Source organism: Mytilus trossulus, chromosome 9 (assembly GCF_036588685.1).
Source record: "Mytilus trossulus isolate FHL-02 chromosome 9, PNRI_Mtr1.1.1.hap1, whole genome shotgun sequence".
In the NCBI taxonomy this organism is placed as follows: domain Eukaryota; kingdom Metazoa; phylum Mollusca; class Bivalvia; order Mytilida; family Mytilidae; genus Mytilus; species Mytilus trossulus.
Genome location: NC_086381.1, coordinates 43,047,595 through 43,069,610, shown reverse-complemented (window position 1 = coordinate 43,069,610; position 22,016 = coordinate 43,047,595). Strand labels below are relative to the sequence as shown.

Below are 22,016 nucleotides of genomic sequence, written 5' to 3'. Positions count from 1 at the left end.
CTAATTCTTGGGTCGATGCCACAGCTGGTGGAGTTTTTATTCCCCATGGTATCAAAAGCCCTGTAGTCAACACTTCTATATTGATATGAATTATCATTGATATGGTCATAATTATAAATTATAAACTCACTTTTGTTTACCAAACTTAGAACTTTTGAAATGTTAAGGCTTTCTTCCTCATGAATAGATTACCTTAGCTGTATTTGCCAAAACATTTAGGAATATTTTGTCCTCAATGCTCTTCAACTTTGTAACTTTTTTGTCCTTTTTTCACATTAATGTGATTGAGCGTTACGGATGAGTCGTTTGTAGACGAGACGAGCGACTGTCGCAAATACAAAATTTAAAATTCTGGTATCTATGATGAGTTTCTTTATTAATGAGTTCTCCAATGTATCATTTTTCTAACTTGAAGATCTAAAGTTTTATCGAAGATTATCTGTTGTCTGTAAGGAATATGTTTTTTCTGTTAAAAGCATAGCAGCATACATATCAAATTAAGAGTTGAAGAGTTTATTTGTTCTCCTTAAGTGGATATACTCCATTTAAGGGACACCTCTGTATCAGATAACATATAAACTACTACTGACAAACTGTTATCTGACGTTCTGGGAACTGCAACAAACCTTATCAAATATTGGCAACAGAGAGAATTCAATGAAACAGTTGTAAACAAAATGTAAATGGTTATATGTATTAATGAAAAACAATGCATGCTTTACGTAATTCCTTTGAAATAAAAAGTTATCAGATAGCTAAGGGACATACTGTAACATATGGTGATTAGAATTCAACAGCCAATTTGTAGACGAAAAGTGCAAAGGTAAATAGAACGATAGAAAGAGTATTACGACATTATACTAACTTAGATGTTGTTGCTTTCAATGAATAATTATGTGATAGACGAGTTAAAATATTACTTTTATTGCTTTAAAGTATTATGTGTTCAAAAGAAACTTAATGATTAATGCTTTCAAGTGCACATTTTTGTGATAACTGCATTTTAACAAATAGACGTCCGTTGACCTATACTGGTTTACTTTGATAAATTGTTATTTGAATGGAGATGTTTCTCATTGGCACTCACCACATCTTTTTATATATATTTAAATACTGCGAACGATAAATATGAAGGTGATAATTGAATTTTATTGCTGACTTTATGATAATGAGTTCAACACTAAATAACATCGTTACTTGTCATACTTAAAATAACTAACTTTAAAATTATAAATACGTTCACAGTAAAGGCTTTCAAGATCTAGTGACATTGTATTTCACGGACACTTATTTCAATACCTACTTATAAGGACACTTATTTCATGACTTAGCTACACGAACACTTATTTCAAGCAGTAATTACTTGAACGCTTATACATTTAAAGACAATATTAATATAACTAGTGTTTGAATTATGGGTTTATGTAGCTAGTTCTAGAAAAATGTGTTTATATAACTAAATCTTAAATATTTATCCTGAACACAGTTATGTGTATTAAAGAAAAACAATAGTGTTTACTACAAAATATACTAAAAATATTTGAAATTAAAAAGGATATGCATCAGAAATATATTTTACGAAATAAGATTTGTTTTTTCGCGATTGTGTCCCATTTCCGATTGTCTCATTTTGACTGCGCATAGGTTCACATGACTGGTAATGTTTGCCTAGCAGGACACGCTTACACTGTACACTCACCCTTTAAGACTTCGTTGATATATAGGTCCTCATTACAATAAACAAATCACCTTCAGAGGTGTGAGATAAATCAATCAACATCGGCACGAATTCGTTGACCGATACGATGCGTTTCAACACACGAGCTACATTTTTTTTCACTGTCTTCGATCATACGTTAGTCCTTTATTGATTGAATATGTTGTGGTTGCTGGTGCTATTGTACGACTAATATATTTAGTTATTTCTTTTATAACTTTGTAGATAAATTGCATTAAATATTTTTCTCGACTGTATTGTCTTTATACAGGTAGACCAGACATGATCGAAGAAGAAATCTTAGATGAAATTTTATACAACTATAACAAGCTAGCCAGACCAGCAACTACTGAACATCCAACAGTGAAGGTAGAACATGGAGTGAACCTGATTAAAATAGAGGAATGCGTAAGTGGCTATTTGTTGAAAACAATAAGGACAATAATACAGTATAAGTACAGCACTTGGAATAAACTAGATAAGAATAGAAGAATATGATAAGTGTATCTTGTCGACACGCCCAGTTTCGCTCACTTCGATTGTAAACTTGACTTGTATCGTCTTAAGAATAGATAAATGAAGCTGAAACATTGGTGCTGTAATCTATTCAGACGAATTAAGAATATTTTAAAACATATGATGCGCTAAAAGATATATACTTTATGCATGAATTAATGCTCTTTAAACAAGTTATAAGAATTATTCTCCTTTTGTTGTCCTCATGTATCCATTAATTAACGAAAATATCATTTTATCCAGCTCAATTCATATTTAAAACATGGTATAATTTTGTTTTATGTTTTATGATTTGTATCGATCTATTGAGTTAAATCCTATGCATCTGATTTTTATAGTTTGTTCTTATATTATGCCATTAGACAACTATCCCAAGTTGAAATAGGGTTGTCATACCTCGCCACATTCTATACTTATCAAATCAAGAAGATGAAAGTTTGATTGCCACAGAATCAACTATATACAAGGATCCTAATGACATAGATATTAACAACTATAGGTTTCCATATGGACTTCACCATTAAGTAAAACCCACACCACAATTCACTCATAAATGGCCCCTAAATTACAAATATAAAAGATTCAATCGAGAAAACTAACGACCTAAAAACAGGAACGAAAAACAACAAAATATACAGCAACAAACGACAAAAACGAACAACAGGTTACTGACGTTGATTCATGTCTGTTATATTTATTTTTCATAAATCGTTTTGTTGTAAATAAGTTTGCTTGATTCACGTTATTTATACTGAATTAATAGATAGTTTTCTCATTTGCAATCACACCATATATCTTTTTTGTCATACCAATAGAGACAAATTATGTTAGATTTGAATACTCTTACATTAAACAACAGATATATGTCCCAATAGTTAACAATATATAGTAAATATTTCGTATCTTATAACATTGTTTGTGTAGGATGGTAAAACATTAAAGGCAATGACATGGCTTCCAATAGCCTGGACAGATCCTCGTCTGAAATGGTCCTTAGACTTTTATGACCTTGATGCACTTACTCTTCCGTCAGACTTATTGTGGACGCCAGATATCGTTCTATACAACAGGTAAATTATAACTAACAATTGATTTTAACAGTTAGGATGCAATTTATTCCTAATTTGTTCGGACATATTTTCACCTGCATACATATACAATAGTAATTTGTTCTTAGAAGAAGCGGCGAAATATGTATCAGAATTATAATTTGTTCTCTTATTCAATGAAAACCAATATTGAAATGTGTCTGAGTTAGCACATCTTGTACTATTCATTTAAGGATAATTTGTTAGCCCCTGAAATATTTTAATTTATAAGTACATTAAAGTTATGTGTATCCTTCCAGCTTCGTTCACAGAAGGGTCTTATAATTGGGACATATCAATCAAGATATTATCTTTTTCAACACAATATCTGAAAAGTTTGCTTTTATCAATTCAGTAGTGTACTAACAAATAATAATCGGTAATTGGCCGTTTCAGAATCTAAAGCATCATGGGTAATTTCATTGTTCGTACCCCAAAGTGAAAATAACGTTACGTAATTGGTTGAATTTCCATTGTTTATAACGCTTAAACCAATCAAAACGCTTTGGTGTACGCTTTTGAAAATATTACCCAGCATGCATTAGATTCTGAAACGGCGAATTGCAAATATTCACTTGATGACATTTGGATTTCGCATCTAGTTTATGTTTGCTGAAATGAACAACTGAGTAAATACTTTCAAGGAAAAACTAATCAAACGTCTTTGATAACTTTTACTACAATTTAAGATGAGTACCCGACAAAATCATAAACTGTACATGCAAAAGAGAAAGCATGACTATTAGTTTTGCTTCGTATTACTCATAATGTTATTTTAAACTTAACTAATTTTTGTTTGTTTCAGCCCTTCATCACATGCTGGTAATGCTTACAATCCGCGCGTTTACATCTTCAACAGTGGATCCCTGTCCTGGTATCCGCCCACTACCATAACTACTAATTGTGAAAGGAGCGAAATTGATGACTCTATCATATTTTGCCTCATGCGATTTGGTTCTTGGTCATATCATGGTAAGGCACTAGACATTGTACTATCCTCAGACTTTGTTGACACTGAAGATTATATTGAACATCCTGAATGGGAATATGTGAATTCCACAGCATATAGAGCAGTACAGAAGTATGCATGTTGTCCCGAAGCATATCCATATGTTATGTATAATATAACATTACGCAGGCGTGACAATTCTCAGTCATACAATGAAGAAACCAATCTTCCCCATTCTATCAATGGCGTCATTGAAAGTGGGGAGACAAAATACAATGATAATTCCGACACAGCAGTACTGGATAAAGACAGTAACACATATCAGACAAATAATACCATTAGTGGAAAAGAAACTGATACGGGCAAAACAGACTCGGGAGGAAAGTGATAGTGCAACAAAAACAATTGATGAAAAACCAATAAAAACAAAATATTAAGTTCAGTCTTCATACCGGTGCAGTGTGTTTCTACGTTTTTCTAATTTAGATAAGCTCTTGAATTTGTACATATGTCATCCATCAATGAAAGTGATTTTTTTTCGGAATAACTGTTTTTGCCATACTTCGAAATTTGCATAATGTATATCTATAAATTATTATTTATAATGCATATTTGTTGTTTAACCTTTCTTGTGTATTGTATTGTATTTCATTGTATTCTAGCGGTTCCATCATCTTTTATTTTATCACTGTCCGTTTGAAGTCCCCATTACTGTGGATACATTATTATTTGTGAGGTACCATTTTGGGGGAAATTTGTGGGTACAGGTAAACCACATCAACAACTTAAAACTAATAATATACAGGCTCTCTACACGGGACATGCACATATAGAATGTGGTGGGATTTGTTTAAACATTTAGTTAGTTTTTAAATTTACCAATAACACTCAATATTTATACCGATAAAACATCATTCAAAAATCAAAGTACAGTGTTGGTATGGTAACCATTTATAATACGTTTTTTAAAGCATCAATAACTTCGCACACCTGGTTAACAATATCATACGAACAATTATAATGTGCTGTGAATATTGGCATAGGATATTATATTTAATCACCTACATTGTGTTTATGCTGGTCCCAAGTCAGGAATCTTTGGTTTTTTGTTTGTTGTTTTGTACACAAATAATGTCGATATATTTCTTATTTGGATTGGTACAATTTTGTTAAGTCGGACCCACTATTATATTCTCAGCGGTATGAGTTTTTGTACATTGTTGAAGGCCGTTTAAAACCTAAAACTGCTGACCTTTTCGTCATTTGAGTCCTTAGGTAAGGGGTAATTCTATAAAGACAGCGAAAAGCAGCTACTGTTTTTGGCATTGCCTACTCTTCCAGGCCAATGTTCATGCTACTTATATTTTGCCCAATAATGTTTATATAAGAAAATAAATAATTTAAAAAAGCGAAAGCAAATTTAATTTAAAACTACAACAGTAAATAAAACAAAATAAAACAAAATATACCATGCTCTAACATTTCAAAAGGTAGGTATGCAATAAAATGTTCTTGTAATAAAACTATACATAATATATACAACTATACACACAAAAATAAAGTAAAAAGAATTCAGTCATTTTAATTTTTCATTGAATACACCTTTTCATAAACACAGTTCCCAGAGTAACTTAAACTAAACCCTTGGTTTTCAAACTAACCAGTTTTCGACTAGTAAGGTCGTAGCTTAAACATAAATGGTGCTCCGACATTGATATAAAAAGAAGATTGTTTTCATCTTACGCTATAACGTACAATTCATGTAAGTGGTGCTTAGTACTCAACCTTAACTCAAATAATACGATAGCATAATATCAGTCTTAGAGTTTACTTAGGGAACGAATCTAACACTACTAATAAAGTCATACGACTATGATTGCATGGCTTGTTATGTGTTGTTTTACCATCGGTTTAATACTGATTGGGAGCGACCATACAAAAAAAAATGATTGGTTAGTGTTGCCTTATGATTTATAGATGAAAAAAATATTAAAAATAAAAATGTATTAAAGAATAATCTTGCAAAGGATGTCAATGGAATACAATCTCATTTTTTTTTCAAAATTAGTCAAATTCCCTGTGTGTAGCTTTTAAGAGATCAGGCATTAAAAAAAATAATAAACTAACCTTTTACCTTTACAGATAACTGGTGCAAGTCGAAGGTTTATCTATTCATAGCTCTACAAACTTTTTGCATTCACTAATGATAAAAATACTGAAAAGTTAAAACAACAAAAACAACAAAAAAAGCAAACAAAAAAAAAACAAAACAAAAAAACAAAACAACAAAAATACCTAACTCAAAGGAAAATTAAAAACTGAAAGTCCCTTATCCAACAGAAAAATAAAAAGTTCAAGGATTCAAAGAAAAGGAAAATACAGAAACTTTTATAATTGTTAAGATTTAAGCGAGAGGCAAATACAGTCCATATAGCTTCATATATATGTTCAATACTTAGATGTGTTGACAAAGCTGAGAAAATAACAGATCAGACTGAATCTCGGATCCACCCAACTGACTTATTAGAAATATCGAAGCATTTAAAGTTGTATTGCTTCTGGTTTGAAATAATCTATCAAAAGTATATAAAAAGGATATAGATCACATGGATTTGATAGACATATAGAATATATTGAATGAACGCAAGACACAAGTAAACCCTATTGGACAAGTTATGCATTTAAGTAGAATCTGCTAAGATAAATCCTGTAGTATTTCTATGTTAGTCATGTATAAACAGTAATGCAGTCACAGAAATTGAGCCGCTAATTTTTAAGTTTTCACTCAGCGAAATCAAAAACTTAAATGACAAGATGTCTAATTCATATTTACATAAACCTTGATGTTTTTTTTGTAAAACTAAAATTTTCACACAGACAATTAGTATAAAACTATTTATACAAGGTCCGTATAAAGTAACAACGATTATGAATCTTTCGTGAGAACCTTCAAAATTCTACGATAAACTTGAAAAGTCGACGAAAACCTTGAAAAGTCGATGTATACATTAGTACTCTTTGACACATTCCCCATTTCCATTCTCAATTTTATTAACTTATGAATTGCCTTGACTTTAATTTGGCTGGCTAAACATAATATTGCGGGTAACAAATACATTCAATATCGGAGAATTGTATGAACTTATTACATTGGTTGCAATGAATTGCATTGATATACCAGTTTAATAAAAACCGATAGTTTAACGTGAAATAAACGTGGTTATTTCACTCTCTGACGTCGTACAATAGGCGTTGTCAACGACGGGGCAAAACAAATTGTGAATGCGTAGAAAAAAAGATATAGTTCCTTACATATTTTACATTAAATTCTTAAAAAAAGCCATTTGCCAATGTAATAAAAAGAATAACTAAATAAAGAATTGAAATAGATAAAAAAAATCAACTCGTGACCGAACAACACTGATAATTAATGCATGCGCTACGTGCATTCGCGAATTAATGTGTTGTTCGGTCAAACGTTAAATATTTTTCTCTATTTGAATTCTTTGATGAGTTATTTTCTAAATATTATATGCATCATGGGTAACAAAATAACCATTACAATCGAAAGAAAAATATATTCAGTAATAAACATTTAAATAATAAATACAAGCTTCTTGATTAGTGAAAAGTTGTGCTATATAAAAACAACATTAGCAGAATTTATACATCTACACATAGATCTTTCATGATGAAACAGTACAACATGTTCCTTTTCAGTCAGTTCTTTCATTTGTGCACAATTAAAAATTTGCATAAACATTTGCAGACTCCAGATGAACATGCAAAGCTGCATAACACCTTTTATATTCTTCCTGCAAAACAGAATGAATTTTCATAATGAACGAGAAATGAGATGAATTAATAAAATAATAATTATATAAATATTGAATATCTGTTTGACAGATAAATGCGATCAGACATGATCGCCACACATGATAATAACAGCTTGTTGATCAAACAATTCTTTAGTACAAACGTTCACTTACATTTTTTGATTTTTGGTTGCAAAGTCTCTTTTTTTTTGTCCAACGGGATTTTCTTCTTTTTGATCATGGTGTTGTTTACTTTACTTTAACTTATACCAACTTGAGATATTTGTCGTGTTGGTCATGTTGTTCAATTTTCAAAAATTAATTTCGTTTATATATGTTTCCTCTAGTATATACCAACAGTTACATTTTCAATAAACTAAAAAGTGAAATCAACGGAAAAGTACCTACTGAGGTGTTGTAGAACTTAAGGTCAAGTTTAACTGTACTTGTTGAAGGTTAATAAAAAACGGGATATTACATATTGATATTTACGATATAGTTGTTTATAAAACATGAATGATAATATCAACAAAAACGCATTGATCCTTTGAATAAACGTATTCTAGTTGTTTCCTGTCGGTGATTTTTACATCTGATTATACAGTATTGCTTTTGCCTATTATTGAAGGCAAGACGGTGACCCAGAATTACTTAAATCTGACTCATTTAGACTATATTGGAACAGTTTTAGGAATATGGTTGTTGTTTCCTTGTTTTCTCTTACCAATTGATGTGATTCCATCGGAAATTCCAGCGAAACCCGGATTTGTTTTCTCTCAAACCGATTTATAAACTTGTATCAACGATATACTACTGTTGCCTTTATTTGGATAGCTGTCTCAATGGCAAGTAAACCAAATCTTCTAATTGCATGTGTTAACCCCCAAAATAATCAATAAAATGTTGATCAAAATATTTGATATTCCGATAACACATCTAAAACTAAAACAAACTATGATACATCAATGAACATTATATATTCATGTTAGTTATAAGCGTGCAACTTGTTGTTAGTACGTACAAAGTCGGTGAAGAACTCCGGACGCCTTAATTGTAGAAGTCTCACAAGTTGGAAGATATCTGCGTTATTATCGATCTGCATGCTGGACACGGCATTGGTGAAAGCACAAAACAGACCACAATTCTTGGCACCGTCACTGCGTTTACAAAATAGCAATTACATTAGATAAGAAATAGTGAAGTTTATAAAATGAAATTACCGGTGAAAAAAATATATAGTAGTACATGAACAGCTGTACTTATGACAAATGATGTTTAAAGAACAACAATACAAAACAAATAAGACAAACCAAAACACAAAAATCGGATTCTTTTGCACTCTTAATATTCGCAACCTTTTTTTTTTAATCTGAAAAGTCCCGATTCAGCAATCGATAAGATAGGCGACGTCCATCCTTTTCATTTTCTTATTATTAGTTAGCATGTTTTTTTTAACGTATGGCAGTGACTCAATATGAACAAATAAGAGATTAGAATTTGACTTTACATAAATTATTTCAATCAGCTTTTTAACCTTCACCACTGAGCCAAATGGTTATTTTTCTTTCTTTCCAAAAGTATTATCGTTTATGTATAGTTCAAAATTAGTTAGATGAGTTTATTTGCAACCACTGGGTCGATGCTGGTGGTGTTTACATTCAGTTTGAAATGACTATCTCAGTAGTCAGTACTTCTGTGTTGACTTGAATTATCATTGATATGTTTATAATTAAAAATAAATTGTTAACACAACTTTGAAATTTTTAAAACTAAGGCTTTTTTTACCTTAGGAATATATTACCTTAGCTGTAGTTGGCAAAACTTTTAGGAATTTTTGGTCCTCAATGCTTCGTTCTTTATTTTTTCTTTTTAACAATTTTGAATTCGAGCGTCACTGATGAGTCTTTCATAGACGAAACGCGCGTCTGGCGTCAATATAAAATTTCAATCTTGGTATCTATGATGAGTTTGTTTACAACCACTGATGAAGTTTTAATTCCCCGAGGGTATCATCAGCCCATTAGTCAGCACTTCTGTGTTTACTTGAGTTATCATTGATATGTTCATAATGATAAACTAACTCTTACAAAAAATTTGAATATTTTAAATACTAAGGCTTTTCTACCTTAGAAATATATTACCTTAGTTGATTTGACAAAACTGTTATGAATTTTTGGTCCTGAATGCGTCGAACGTTATTTTTAACATTTTTGATTCGGGCGCCACTGATGAGTCTTTTGTAGACGAATTGCGCGTCTGGCGTCAATATGAAATTTCATTCCTGGTATCTATGATAGGTTTATTATCCATTATATATAATATAAAAGCAACCATTTAAGAAGAACACATTTGAAAGCTCCATCTTAGAAACAAGCGAATATTTTTTTTTATCATACCTGCTTACAACTGTTATCGGATCATTTGACATAGTTGCACTTGTTGAAATAAGGTCAGCAAGTTTACAGAGTACAGCAGGGTCAGGTATACTTTTACATATGACTTGGAACAATACTATTGATCTCGGTTTGTCATCCTATAACATAATAAATATTTTTTTAGAACATATTTCCGATTATGGCTCTTTTAGGTTAATTTTATGTTACTGCTCCTTAAACCCGTGCATGTTTGAGCTCTTAACTTTTGATCTCGAGCTTACTATTATGATATATGTAATACCTATAACATTTAAGGTTACTCAGCAAACTTGTTGAAACAGTTTTGGATTAAAATTTGAGAGAAGTAACTTTAATTATAATGCTCCAGTTTGTCCCATAATTTGTAAGTCTATTTTTTTTGGAAATAATGAAATCCATCGTAGTTATATCTGACCTTTTTAGAGAGAACAATGGTTGCCTCTGTTATGTCATTTTCTTCTACTCTTCGTGCCGATATCTTTATATTGAATTCACCAATGGTTACATTATCATCCGACTGAGAGTACACTAGGTCAGCCTTAAATATTATAAGAATGAGCATGTTGTTATGTTTCATGGAAATAATACTGACAGTTTAAACAAATAAAGACAGAAATATAGAATATACCTTATCGTAGAAAATATGATGAACAAACCCCTTTAATCCTCTTACTTGATTCTTTATGGTTGCATTTCTTGTGCCAGAAAAAAAATTCGACACCTGGAAGTCTTTGACGTTACATGCCCATCAAGAGCGTCATTGACGTCATGAGAGAGGCTTTTAAGAATTATATATCAACCTCAACTACATGAGTAGAATAATAAAAGCAGTGAATTGCGCTATGTAACTCAAAGTAGGAGGAATGCATACTCTAACTATATAAAATTCAAATACCAAAGCCAATAAAAAGTAAACGCGATCACGCTTCATTTATAATTCAATGATTCAAATCAGAATAAACTTAATGTCGTACCTCTTTTTTGTTGTTAATAATCAGTACAATGGTCGAAGAGCTGTGATCCCGTATCATTGTCCAGAAGTCTACCTTAGTGTCTGGTAATGGTAGCTGTGTGGTAATGTAGCCAACAAACTTGGTGTAAGACTGGAATTCAAAATTGTAACATTTGCACAAATGTAACCAAAATAAATGAAATAATAGTGAATTAAAAGAAACTATAAAATTGTATACTGGTATCACTTGAGTTTCCCGATTCACTCTGTATGTATATGTGTTCCTGGTGATTAACGCAATGGTATCAAAAGAAACCTTCTATATAATGCTATGACTTTTCATTTCCAAACGTCTTTCTTATGTCAGCCCTTTGGAATCAGTTTTAATACAAGCCCTTATGAGTAATTAATTACCTGTCAAAAACGTGTATAGGGAATATAAAAGAAAAAAACAGAAGCGGCAGAATCAATCATGTATATTATACATAAGAAATCAGTTGGGATATAACGCATACATATAGATATCAGGTTGTCCCTATCGTCCAGTAATACAAACACTCATAGACGTATTGTGTAAACCTAATGTATATATACGAAGTTTTAAGGTAGCACTCCACAGTTAAGTATGTAGTTTTGCATTTTGGGCCCTGTTGATTTTTCAAATATGAGAGCTAGTGTGCAAAAAAATATTTTTTTGGATAGCGGAGTATTAACATAGCCTTTGTATTAGGTTTATATGAACATCAAGGTTATGTTATGTATGTAATATAGGCTGTTTTATGTATGACAGTCCGTATTTGCATGTCCATACCATACATTGGTCCGGCAATTATTGTAATGTTGTTTCCAACTTTTTATCGCACGAACTTGGAGATTTGATTTGACGAAAACATGAGGCGAAAGAAACCCATTTTTTATTTGATCATTAGGAAGATTTATGAACACAGTTTCTAAAAAGGTATCACTCAAAGGCATTGAAATTCTAGTTATATCCAAATTTTGGGGGGAAATGTGATAAAATTAACGGTACCAATTTTCTTGCAACAGATGCGCATTTCGACAATACATGTCTCTTCAGTGATGCTCGTGGCCAAAATATTTGAAATCCAAAGCTTATATAAAAGATGTAGAGTAAAGCCAAATTCGTGAAAGGAATCAGAGCTTTGCATGAGGGAGATACATTCCTTAATTTATAATCATTTCTAATATTTTGTAACAGCAAATTTTAATAACACAAAAAATCCGTATTTTCATGCCAGTACCGAAGTACTGGCTACTGGGCTTGTGATACCCTCGGGGACTAATAGTCCACCATCAGAGGCATCCACCCAGTGGTAGTAATAAAATTAACGGTACCAATTTTCTTGCACCAGATGCGCATTTCGACAATGCATGTCTCTTCAGTGATGCTCGTGTTCAAAATATTTGAAATCCAAAGCTTATATAAAAGATGAAGAGCTATAATCCAAAAGGTCCAAAAAGTAAAGCCAAATTCGTGAAAGGAATCAGAGCTTTGCATGAGGGAGATACATTCCTTAATTTATAATAATTTCTAATATTTTGTAACAGCAAATTTTAATAACACAAAAAATCCGTATGTTCATGCCAGTACCAAAGCACTGGCTACTGATACATGTTCACCCCCCCTTTTCGCAATATGTTATGGTAAATAAAGCAGAAAGTTGCCCTGGATACACATAAAAGGAATTCATTTTCACCCTTTCAACTTTTGAAATCAAATCTATGGAAGATACTGATTACATACATATGCACATGCACAGCACACAAAGCTAGGTTAATGTATTAGAAATCCAGGAATAGGAGATGATAAAATATTTTGGGGCTCATTTTTAATTTTATTTTCTAACTGTGAAGTGCTACCTAAAGATTTGAAAATAATTCTCTATTTCGATATAATTTGAGAATGCGAGACAGTAAATGTATACTGGTATAAAGTAAAACAACAAAAAATACTGAACTCTGTGGAAAATTCAAAATTGAAAGTCTCTAATCAAATGGCATTATCAAAAGCCCAAATATACCAAACGAATATTGTTTAATTAATTCGTGACTTGATACGGACATTGTTTTATGTAGAAAATGTGGAAAATAGTGATTTAAAAAACTGTTTTTAAAAATATCACATTGGTTGAGGATGATATGTCATTTTCTACTTGTTTCAGCATTTTATGTTTTTATTTTGGCAATGTCGTGCAAGCCATTGTACAATGTATATATATACCAGCGTTGTTCTCTGTGGTTTCAAACACGAAAGCAAATAGTTTAATAAAAGTAGATGAGTTTTGACGTGTTAGGACTAATAAGGAAATAACCGAAATAACGTAAACTACCTAGCATTATAAAACTTACAGGTACTTGTACTGCATTGATATAATCCGATCTTCCTTTCCCATAGGATACAAGATAAACTCGTTTATCATCAACTAAAAATCACAAATATTCTTATGGATAAGGTAACAGTAGTTTGCCGCTTTCTACTAGTCATGAATTGATTCAAGGCAAATCCGGGTTGCAAACTTAAACTCAATATGGTACTCGCATATTATATATGATACTCACGTTTACCCTAATAGTGATGTTTGTTTTGTAAAGGAATTATAATATTCGTGTATTTAGGATATATTGAATAAATACTTATTATGATTTATAATGTATTCTACATAAATTGAAATTATGTTGAAGGTGAAATATGCTTGAATCATACAGTTTTGAGTTGTCGTTTGCTAGTTAATATATAGACGTTTACCACAAATTTACTTTACTTTTACTTTTAAAAGAGGGATGAAAGATACCAGAAGGAGAGTCAAACTCGAAAATTAACTGACAACGCCATGGTTAAAAAAAATTCAAAAAGACAAACAAACAAACAATAGTACACATGACACAACATAGTAAACCAAAGTTGTGAAAACTAATGTTTCTATTACAAACATTCAAAGATCTGATTAGTCAGACTTACAAAGTCACATATTCTCATATTGTTTTTTAACTTGATCCACCAATATCAACTAGTCATAATCATATTACCAAACTCACTGAAAATATGGTATTATTTAAGGGAAAATTATAATATATATGCTTAATGGAAATCTATCAAAAAAGTAGATTGAAACACACAAACATTTGACTATCAATATCTTTCGTAATTAGTTCTTATACTTTATGATTCTCTATTTGGAATTGATTGTCATATATTTGGATAGGTTATAATAGCTTATTACTTGGTGTTACACAAGGCTCCGTGTTGAAGGTTGTGGTTTGACCTTTTTTAACTGTCAATTTTTTAAACATGTGACTTATATTGAGAATTGTGTGTCACATTGACACTTATGCTACACTATCTTATTTATATTTCCTATAAATTTTGATACCTAATTACAATTATTCTACCATTCAAATGACATTCAAATGACATTTTACATACTTCGGACAAACTGCACTTACTTGGTATAACATCTTTGTTTCTGTTTTTCGCTAAGTTTGTTGTACTCATTGCAGCATTATGTTGAGTTTGGTTTTGCTCATCCTTTTTAGCATTTAGCATCTAAAAAAATTCATTTGAATGACTACGTTTTTCTTCATAAAAAACTTCAGTACCGTATAAAAACGTATGATTTTCATTGGTGCATTCATTCTTAATGTTTCTAGAAGATGAGAGAAAAACAACATAAAACCAGAAAACCTACATTGATCAACAGCAACTGGCTAAAGTTTCTCTGGGGATTTATTAACTTAGTAGCCGGTAATGCAGTATATGACTATGAGATAGGCAACCCAATATTGATGTAATCAACAAGAAACAAAAGCAAATATATAATGTTTTTTTCTAGAATGGTTTTCTTTTCATAGTGTTACTTATTATAAAGCAAGAATTCACAATAACAGCAATAATTAAAGTGTTCAAAAGAATGGTTATCACTTTTATATTACTCAAAGCACATAATGAAGTAGGAATGTAAACAATGCAGTGTTATGTTTTGCAAAGAAAAGGAACTCAATTGAGATTATCCTACCAAAGAACCCTTAAAATCGACGCATTATATATAGTCGGATAATGGTATGCCTTGAAGGATTGAGAATTTTTAAAGAGAATCTTAATGCTAATTATCATCTGTGATTAATATTGTTTTAATGAAAATAAATAAGACGAAATTCAATCTGATAAAAAATGTATTTTATCAATAATGGACAAGCAAGGCAGATTATACGAAAATGAAGCGCTATAAGACCTTTTACCTATTACACATGTACCATGCGTTACTGTTACAGAAAAAAAAATCTAGCAAAGTTCATTCTGTTACATGCAGTATCGCCACAAATCAAATATTCCTGTATAGACTTATCATGCACAATATAATACTTGTTCTTTGTTGTTACATAACATTAGCGCAAACCAAACAGAGATTTATAAACATCAAAATGAAACAATAACCCAAGTTATAAGGCAAATAAAACGACATAAAATAAAGTATTAATGCACAAAAAGTAATATGCAGATGCATATGCATGCAATAAAGAAACACGACAAATTCACCTAGTAATTCATTTACAAAGAGCCTAAATTCTATAATTTTAACCAGTTTTTCTTTCCTGGCGGACATTGAATTCCACTTAGAAATGTAGATAATTTCTTATATAAATAAAAATATAAACAAATGCACAGCATATTTCACAAACACAGAATAAAATCATAGGAGGAGATGGTCTTACTTACAAAGGATGACAGACCCTTTATTTCTCTTACATGTTGTTGGAGGTCCTAAATAACGTTTAATCGAAATAAATAATACTTGTAGCTTACTGTCAGATTTCCATTATATATAAAAAATGCACCATGAGATAAACTGTATTAGGAGACAGTTTTTTACTTGTTTTGTTTTTGAAGAAAAAGACAAAAGTTGTCATGTTGTGATTGTGTAGCTATATTCTTTTTTGCTATATAGTTTGACAAATTTAATTTCAAATCCACACTGAACCATACAAAGTAGGTTTGAACCAAAAAACATTTTGCAATGATGAGTACCTAAAAATAAGAAGATGTGGTATGATGGCAAAGTATTGATAGTCTATTGCTTTAGAATCTGATGCGACTGTCATACAAGTGAGAGGTTTAGCTAGCCATACAACCAGGTTCAAACAACCATTTTCTACATAAGAAAATGCCTGTATCAAATCAGGAATATGACAGTTGTTGAACATTCGTTTGGTGTGTTTGAGTTTTTTTATTTAGCCATTTGATAGGGGACTTTCCGTTTTGAAATTTGCGGATAGTTTATTATTTTTTTTATTTTAATTTTTGCGTTTTACGTTCATATGTAATTTCTTGTTGGGCTGTAGTCTCAATAACATATATCAAATATGAACAAAATGTTAATATCTCACTTGAGTGTGCGTCTGAATACATGTTAAATAATCTGTTTGTTATTAAAATTGTTATATTTTTACCTTGAATTCTTTGTCTAGTCTTTGATGATTGACCGGTGTCTTATCTGTCGATATACTCGTCCAGACTTCACTAAACTTGTCTTTACGAATCTTTGTATCTTTCATAGTGAAAGCTTCAAGAAGGGTATAGTGCAAACATACGTACTGGTCCTGTTATGATAATATTACAACGTGTATTTATAAGCATTTGTTAAAATACCTGGAACATTGTAACCCGTCTCTTGTTTGTTCAATCTGTTGATGTATCAAGGCTATATTTGTTCGTTCTATTAAAACGCCATTTTTTTAAATACTTGGGGTTGTTGTTCGATAGTTATCAAAGGTACCAGGATTATAAAATTTAGTACGCCAGACGCGCGTTTCGTCTACATAAGACTCATCAGTGACGCTCATATCAGCGTATCGATTCCGAGTTGTAAATTGTACATTTTGTCATCCGATTTTGCATCAAATGATTACCAAAATGCTGATTTGTATCATAAAGACAAGAAACAACTCAACTTCAAAGCGCTTTTTGGCTATCTTGTGGCTTACATATTAAGTGGCTTGGTGAAACCTTAAAGTCCATATTGAAATTAGGTCGACGGACAAACTGGGTCTAATATGACAAAATTCATATTAATCACTAAATACTCCTTTAAGGTCAAGGAACAGTAAATGGGCTATGTCGCATATTTTGCTGAAATTTTATTTACAACCTTGACTTGGTGAACAACAACTGAAAATCGAAAAATAAAACATTTATCTCTTTTCTTATCTGCAGGTTTATTTCTTTTAATATGGGTTAATGTATGTATAGAAAGCATATGAAATCGGCCAAAAAGTAAATAAAATATGTCTAAAAATCGCCTATTCTCTAATTCTACATCATAGATTTTTCTTTAAGAACTATGTGTTGTTGACAAATACATTTTTGTTTTGATGATATAAAACAATCATGTGGTCGTCGACTTTGCTTTTTATCTAAAATTCCATTTGTTACCTTGTTGGTAGTGAAAAACATAAAAGAAATAAAAAGTCAACGTTTTATGCCCTTCAAAGCGGCGACGTTACGATTATTTATACGTTTTATTGGATTTGTTTCACAAAGAAATCATTTTGGAATGATGTATACCGCAAAAACGATCTTTATCTTTATTTTGAATCATTATAACGGAAATTAATGTATCTACAACATTTAGTTTTTTTAGGAAAAATCTATGGAGTAGATTTAAAGATTTAGCGATTTTAAGACAAATGTTTGAAGGTTTTAGTCCAATTTTATGTGTTTTCTATACAAATGTTCAATACTTTTGTAAGAATTCAATCATTTTGTTGATTTTGTTGAAATATTTCAAATGATAAATGAGACAAATACATTATTTATTCAATTTTCAAATTGAAGTTCATTGAGCCACTGTTGAAAAATTAACTCAAACGTATGACATATTTCATTTACTGTAACTTGACCTTAATTGTATATTTTAGCACAATGCGCAGTGTGCACACAAAACACAGAACGCACATCATGACTGTGTTCTTTGTAGATATATAGATATAAGACGACGTGGTATGCGTGCAAATAAGACAACTCTACACCCGAGTCACAATTTGTAAAAGAAAATAATTGTAGGTCAAAGTAAGTACATTTAGCCATTCCAAATATCTACCTTTGTCTAATAATCCATTTGTTACCATGTTGGTAGTGAAAAAACATTTTAGAGAAAAAACCCGTTAGAAATGATTATAAATATTTTAGAATATCATTCGAAAAGTCTTTATTATTGCTTCAGACAAGACAAATCTTCTATAACGGCACATATTCCGAGTCATAATGCATTAAACCTAATTTCATACTGCTAATTGCACATGCGTGGATGACAAGAAGTAGTCAAATTAAACAGCTGAGAGGGATGTTATATTTTATCGGTTGGTTATTGGATCACCTGAATGATATTGAAATGAAATATTGAATAAACACAACGTGTGATTTAAAACTTTAGCTATGCACCCCCCTGTCATGTAAATAGAACTATATTGTATTGCATGAAATCTGATGTAAACAAAATTATGATACATATATTGTTTCAGTTTTTACCGCAGTTTGAATCATATTCATCCGGCTGTATCTCATTTTCTTTAGATATTCAAAAATATCAAGAAATCCTGTAGTACGTCCTTCTTCCAACAAAGCATCAAGGGCAATATATGTTCCTGTTCTCCCAATACCAGCGCTGCAATTAAATCAACAAAACAAACAATAACAATGACAGAAGACACGCACATAAGTATTAAAGCGCCTTCAACAGTTGACAGCTTTTCTGGAACATTATCTTCATTTGTTACCAGCTTCATTTGTGTAAAAAACACACATCTTTATTTACTATTCAAACAATATATATTATTTCTCATCGTGAAATATTTTACGTATCGAACATGAAACTTGCCTTTGTCCCCAAAGTAAATAAATATATAATGTTGTTAACCACTAGACCATTTTTTGTGTTTTGTGTAGTTGGTAAGCTGTCTTAATTACTTTTCCATTTATCTATACTTAATTTTAAGGTAATTATGTTAACAATAATTTTAAGGTAGTTATGTTAACACTAATTTTAAGGTAATTATGTTAACGCTTATTTTAAGGTAATTATGTTAACACTTATTTTAAGGTAATTATGTTAACACTAATTTTAAGGTAATTATGTTAACACTAATTTTAAGGTAATTATGTTAACAGTAATTGATACATACCAGTATTACATAAGTGGTAAAGAATTCACAATTTTTACCTGCAATGAACCAGCAAAGGTCCTGAATGTCCAGCTTTGGAATCAGATATGACATGTCTATGAAACAATACAAGGTACAGAGGATCTGGTGTCCCATGATCTGGCCAAGCTGTGAAATGATACTGAGTCACTTTACGCTTTTTGCTAGTCTGAAAAATTACAATACATATAGAAAAATCCAAGTCATAATTTATGCAAGAAAACCATTATAAGTCAAGTCTTCAGCACGGAGCTTAGGTCCACATAACAGAAAGCTTTTAAGGCCCCCTCCCCAAAGTACTAGTTAAAGACCATTAAAACCATTCAATGCATTGAAATAAACGTTATGTATCGGCATAAGACATGTTGGAAATACATATGTTTTATACCATTTGAGGTGGAATTCTGGTAGCCAAAACAAAAAAAATTTTTGACATCATTACAACACCGAAAAAAACACAAATTACGTTGCTCCAAAGGAAACACAAATGAAAAAAATAGCAAAATCAAAAACAAATCGGACGAATGAAAAACAACCGTCATAAACTGACTTGGTACTGGAATTTTCGTATGTATGATATGGAATAAAATAACATATGTTTGGTCTAAACAGACTCACAAAAATGTAACCCCATATTACTAGTAATAAATATGCTTACGGGAGTATCAACCTTTCCTGAAATTTAATATAATAAAAAAACTAGTGTAAAACCATTAAAACCATTCCATGCATTTAATCTAATAAGTTTCTATAATTTTTTTTTTTTTTATCTGTGGCGTTTTCTGAATATTGGGCAATTAATTCCTTTACATTGGGTTGACATGAACTAAATAGAACAATATGCTATAAAACCTTTTTGTCTTCAATTGTTATCTCCCTTGTGACATAAGCTGTTCTTTCTTTTTCAGCATTAAGACGGATGATCAGATCTCCATGGACCATTTGTTTATCACCACTAGGCCAGTATTGTTCACATTTAATCTATTCATAAAAAAAATCAACAGATGACACTTTATTATTCATCATATAGAAATTGAACACGATTGACTTGTGCAGGTAGTCTGATCGTTTTAAATTATCATTTTATCTAATTCTAAAAAGCTTGTTATAGTTTTATTTTCATAGCTAAAAGCAAAAGAAAGTGATCTTTTTCTTCACGCTTACCGTGTCTTGTGATCTAAGATAATCTGGCCTCATATCTTGATTAATATTTAGTTATTGACTATGATGATCATTAGACTACAAAACATTTCGACTGAAGAGCTAATTTCAGTTTCAAATTTTGAAATCGTCCATCTGTATGTACCATCATTCTAGTAGCGCTTGTTTTAGTTTTCTATGTTGTGTCTAATGTACTATATATGATGACTTTATTTATACTTTTTTGTTTATCTTTTTATTTTTCAGTGATGGCGTTTTCAGTTTATTTTCGATCTTTGAGTTTGACTGTCCTCCTGGTATCTTTCGCCACTCTTTTGTTTACCCTCTAGAGTTCCTTGATATATAATTGCTGCTAAAACGGAAGCTATCTAAACCAAAAGTTTCAAGTGGTGCTGTTGAAATCATGTGTCCAAATATTGATCTGACGCCATTACTAGTTGATTGACAACAGATGACGGCGAATTTGTTATAATTGCTAGCTACAATCCAGTCATGTTTCTTTAAATGCGAAGAATGGCATATGTTCAGCAGGATTCCTTTACCTTCCGAGAGCACATGAGATTCACCCAGGGTTTGCAGTTTTCTAAAATGTATGCTTTTTAGTTTAAACATATTTTATTGTTGAAAACAAATGGATTAGACACAAGTTTTCCAACTTAGTTCCGTCTTCTCCATAATATACATGAATATACATTATATTTATATAGCACATAACATAAATTTGTATTTTTCTAATAAGCATGAAGGCATGAAAAATAATTAAATAAATCACAACTATTGTTATTATAATATTTATATGTATGCTGTGTTTTGTATGCTGCTGTTTGTATTTTCATCATGAAATTTTTGTATTTTTCGACTATGTAACCCAACATATCTGATGACTTTTTTCAGCCTGTTTATGTGTTAACATATTTGTTTTTATCTTTTTTTCAATTGATTATTTTACCTTAATACCTTCCACCAAATTTGTCAACATAACAATTTGATAAACATGTTCCTGCCATATCATTTTCCAGTGGTCAGCCAATGTAGCTTTTGTTGGACCTAAAATCGAGGAAATATGAATGCTGTCCTATGGCAGCGGACTTAAAGTCTTGCAGAGTTGTTTTTAAAATAACATGTTGATACTTGAATAATTTAACTAGTCTATTTACACTATCTTTGATTCTAGCAGAAGTAAAATACTT

The 22,016-nt window shown here is 31.1% G+C and overlaps 2 protein-coding genes across 5 annotated transcripts in view; one reads left to right on the top strand and one right to left on the bottom strand.

Moving 5' to 3' along the window:
- Positions 1–4,897, top strand: part of LOC134682960 (neuronal acetylcholine receptor subunit alpha-9-I-like) — a 208,052-nt gene extending 203,155 nt beyond the window's left edge. For all 4 annotated transcript variants that reach the window (XM_063541910.1, XM_063541908.1, XM_063541911.1 and 1 more), the window contains 3 exons: positions 1,989–2,125; positions 3,158–3,303; positions 4,127–4,897. In XM_063541910.1, coding sequence (XP_063397980.1) covers positions 1,989–2,125; positions 3,158–3,303; positions 4,127–4,658 — 815 coding nt within the window. In that variant the 3' untranslated portion in view covers positions 4,659–4,897. The remainder of the gene's footprint in view (positions 1–1,988; positions 2,126–3,157; positions 3,304–4,126) is intronic.
- A 772-nt stretch (positions 4,898–5,669) lies between these two features.
- LOC134684641 (receptor-type tyrosine-protein phosphatase gamma-like) lies at positions 5,670–21,869 on the bottom strand. The gene is made up of 12 exons (XM_063543944.1): positions 21,776–21,869; positions 20,518–20,646; positions 19,686–19,834; positions 18,995–19,130; positions 16,918–17,067; positions 14,917–15,016; positions 13,822–13,895; positions 11,474–11,602; positions 10,915–11,037; positions 10,482–10,618; positions 9,107–9,242; positions 5,670–8,085 (listed from the first exon to the last, which is right to left on the bottom strand). Exons 1-12 carry the CDS (start codon positions 21,836–21,838, stop codon positions 8,014–8,016), a joined length of 1,398 nt encoding a protein of 465 aa, XP_063400014.1. The 5' UTR covers positions 21,839–21,869; the 3' UTR covers positions 5,670–8,013.
- Positions 21,870–22,016: the final 147 nt, after the last annotated feature.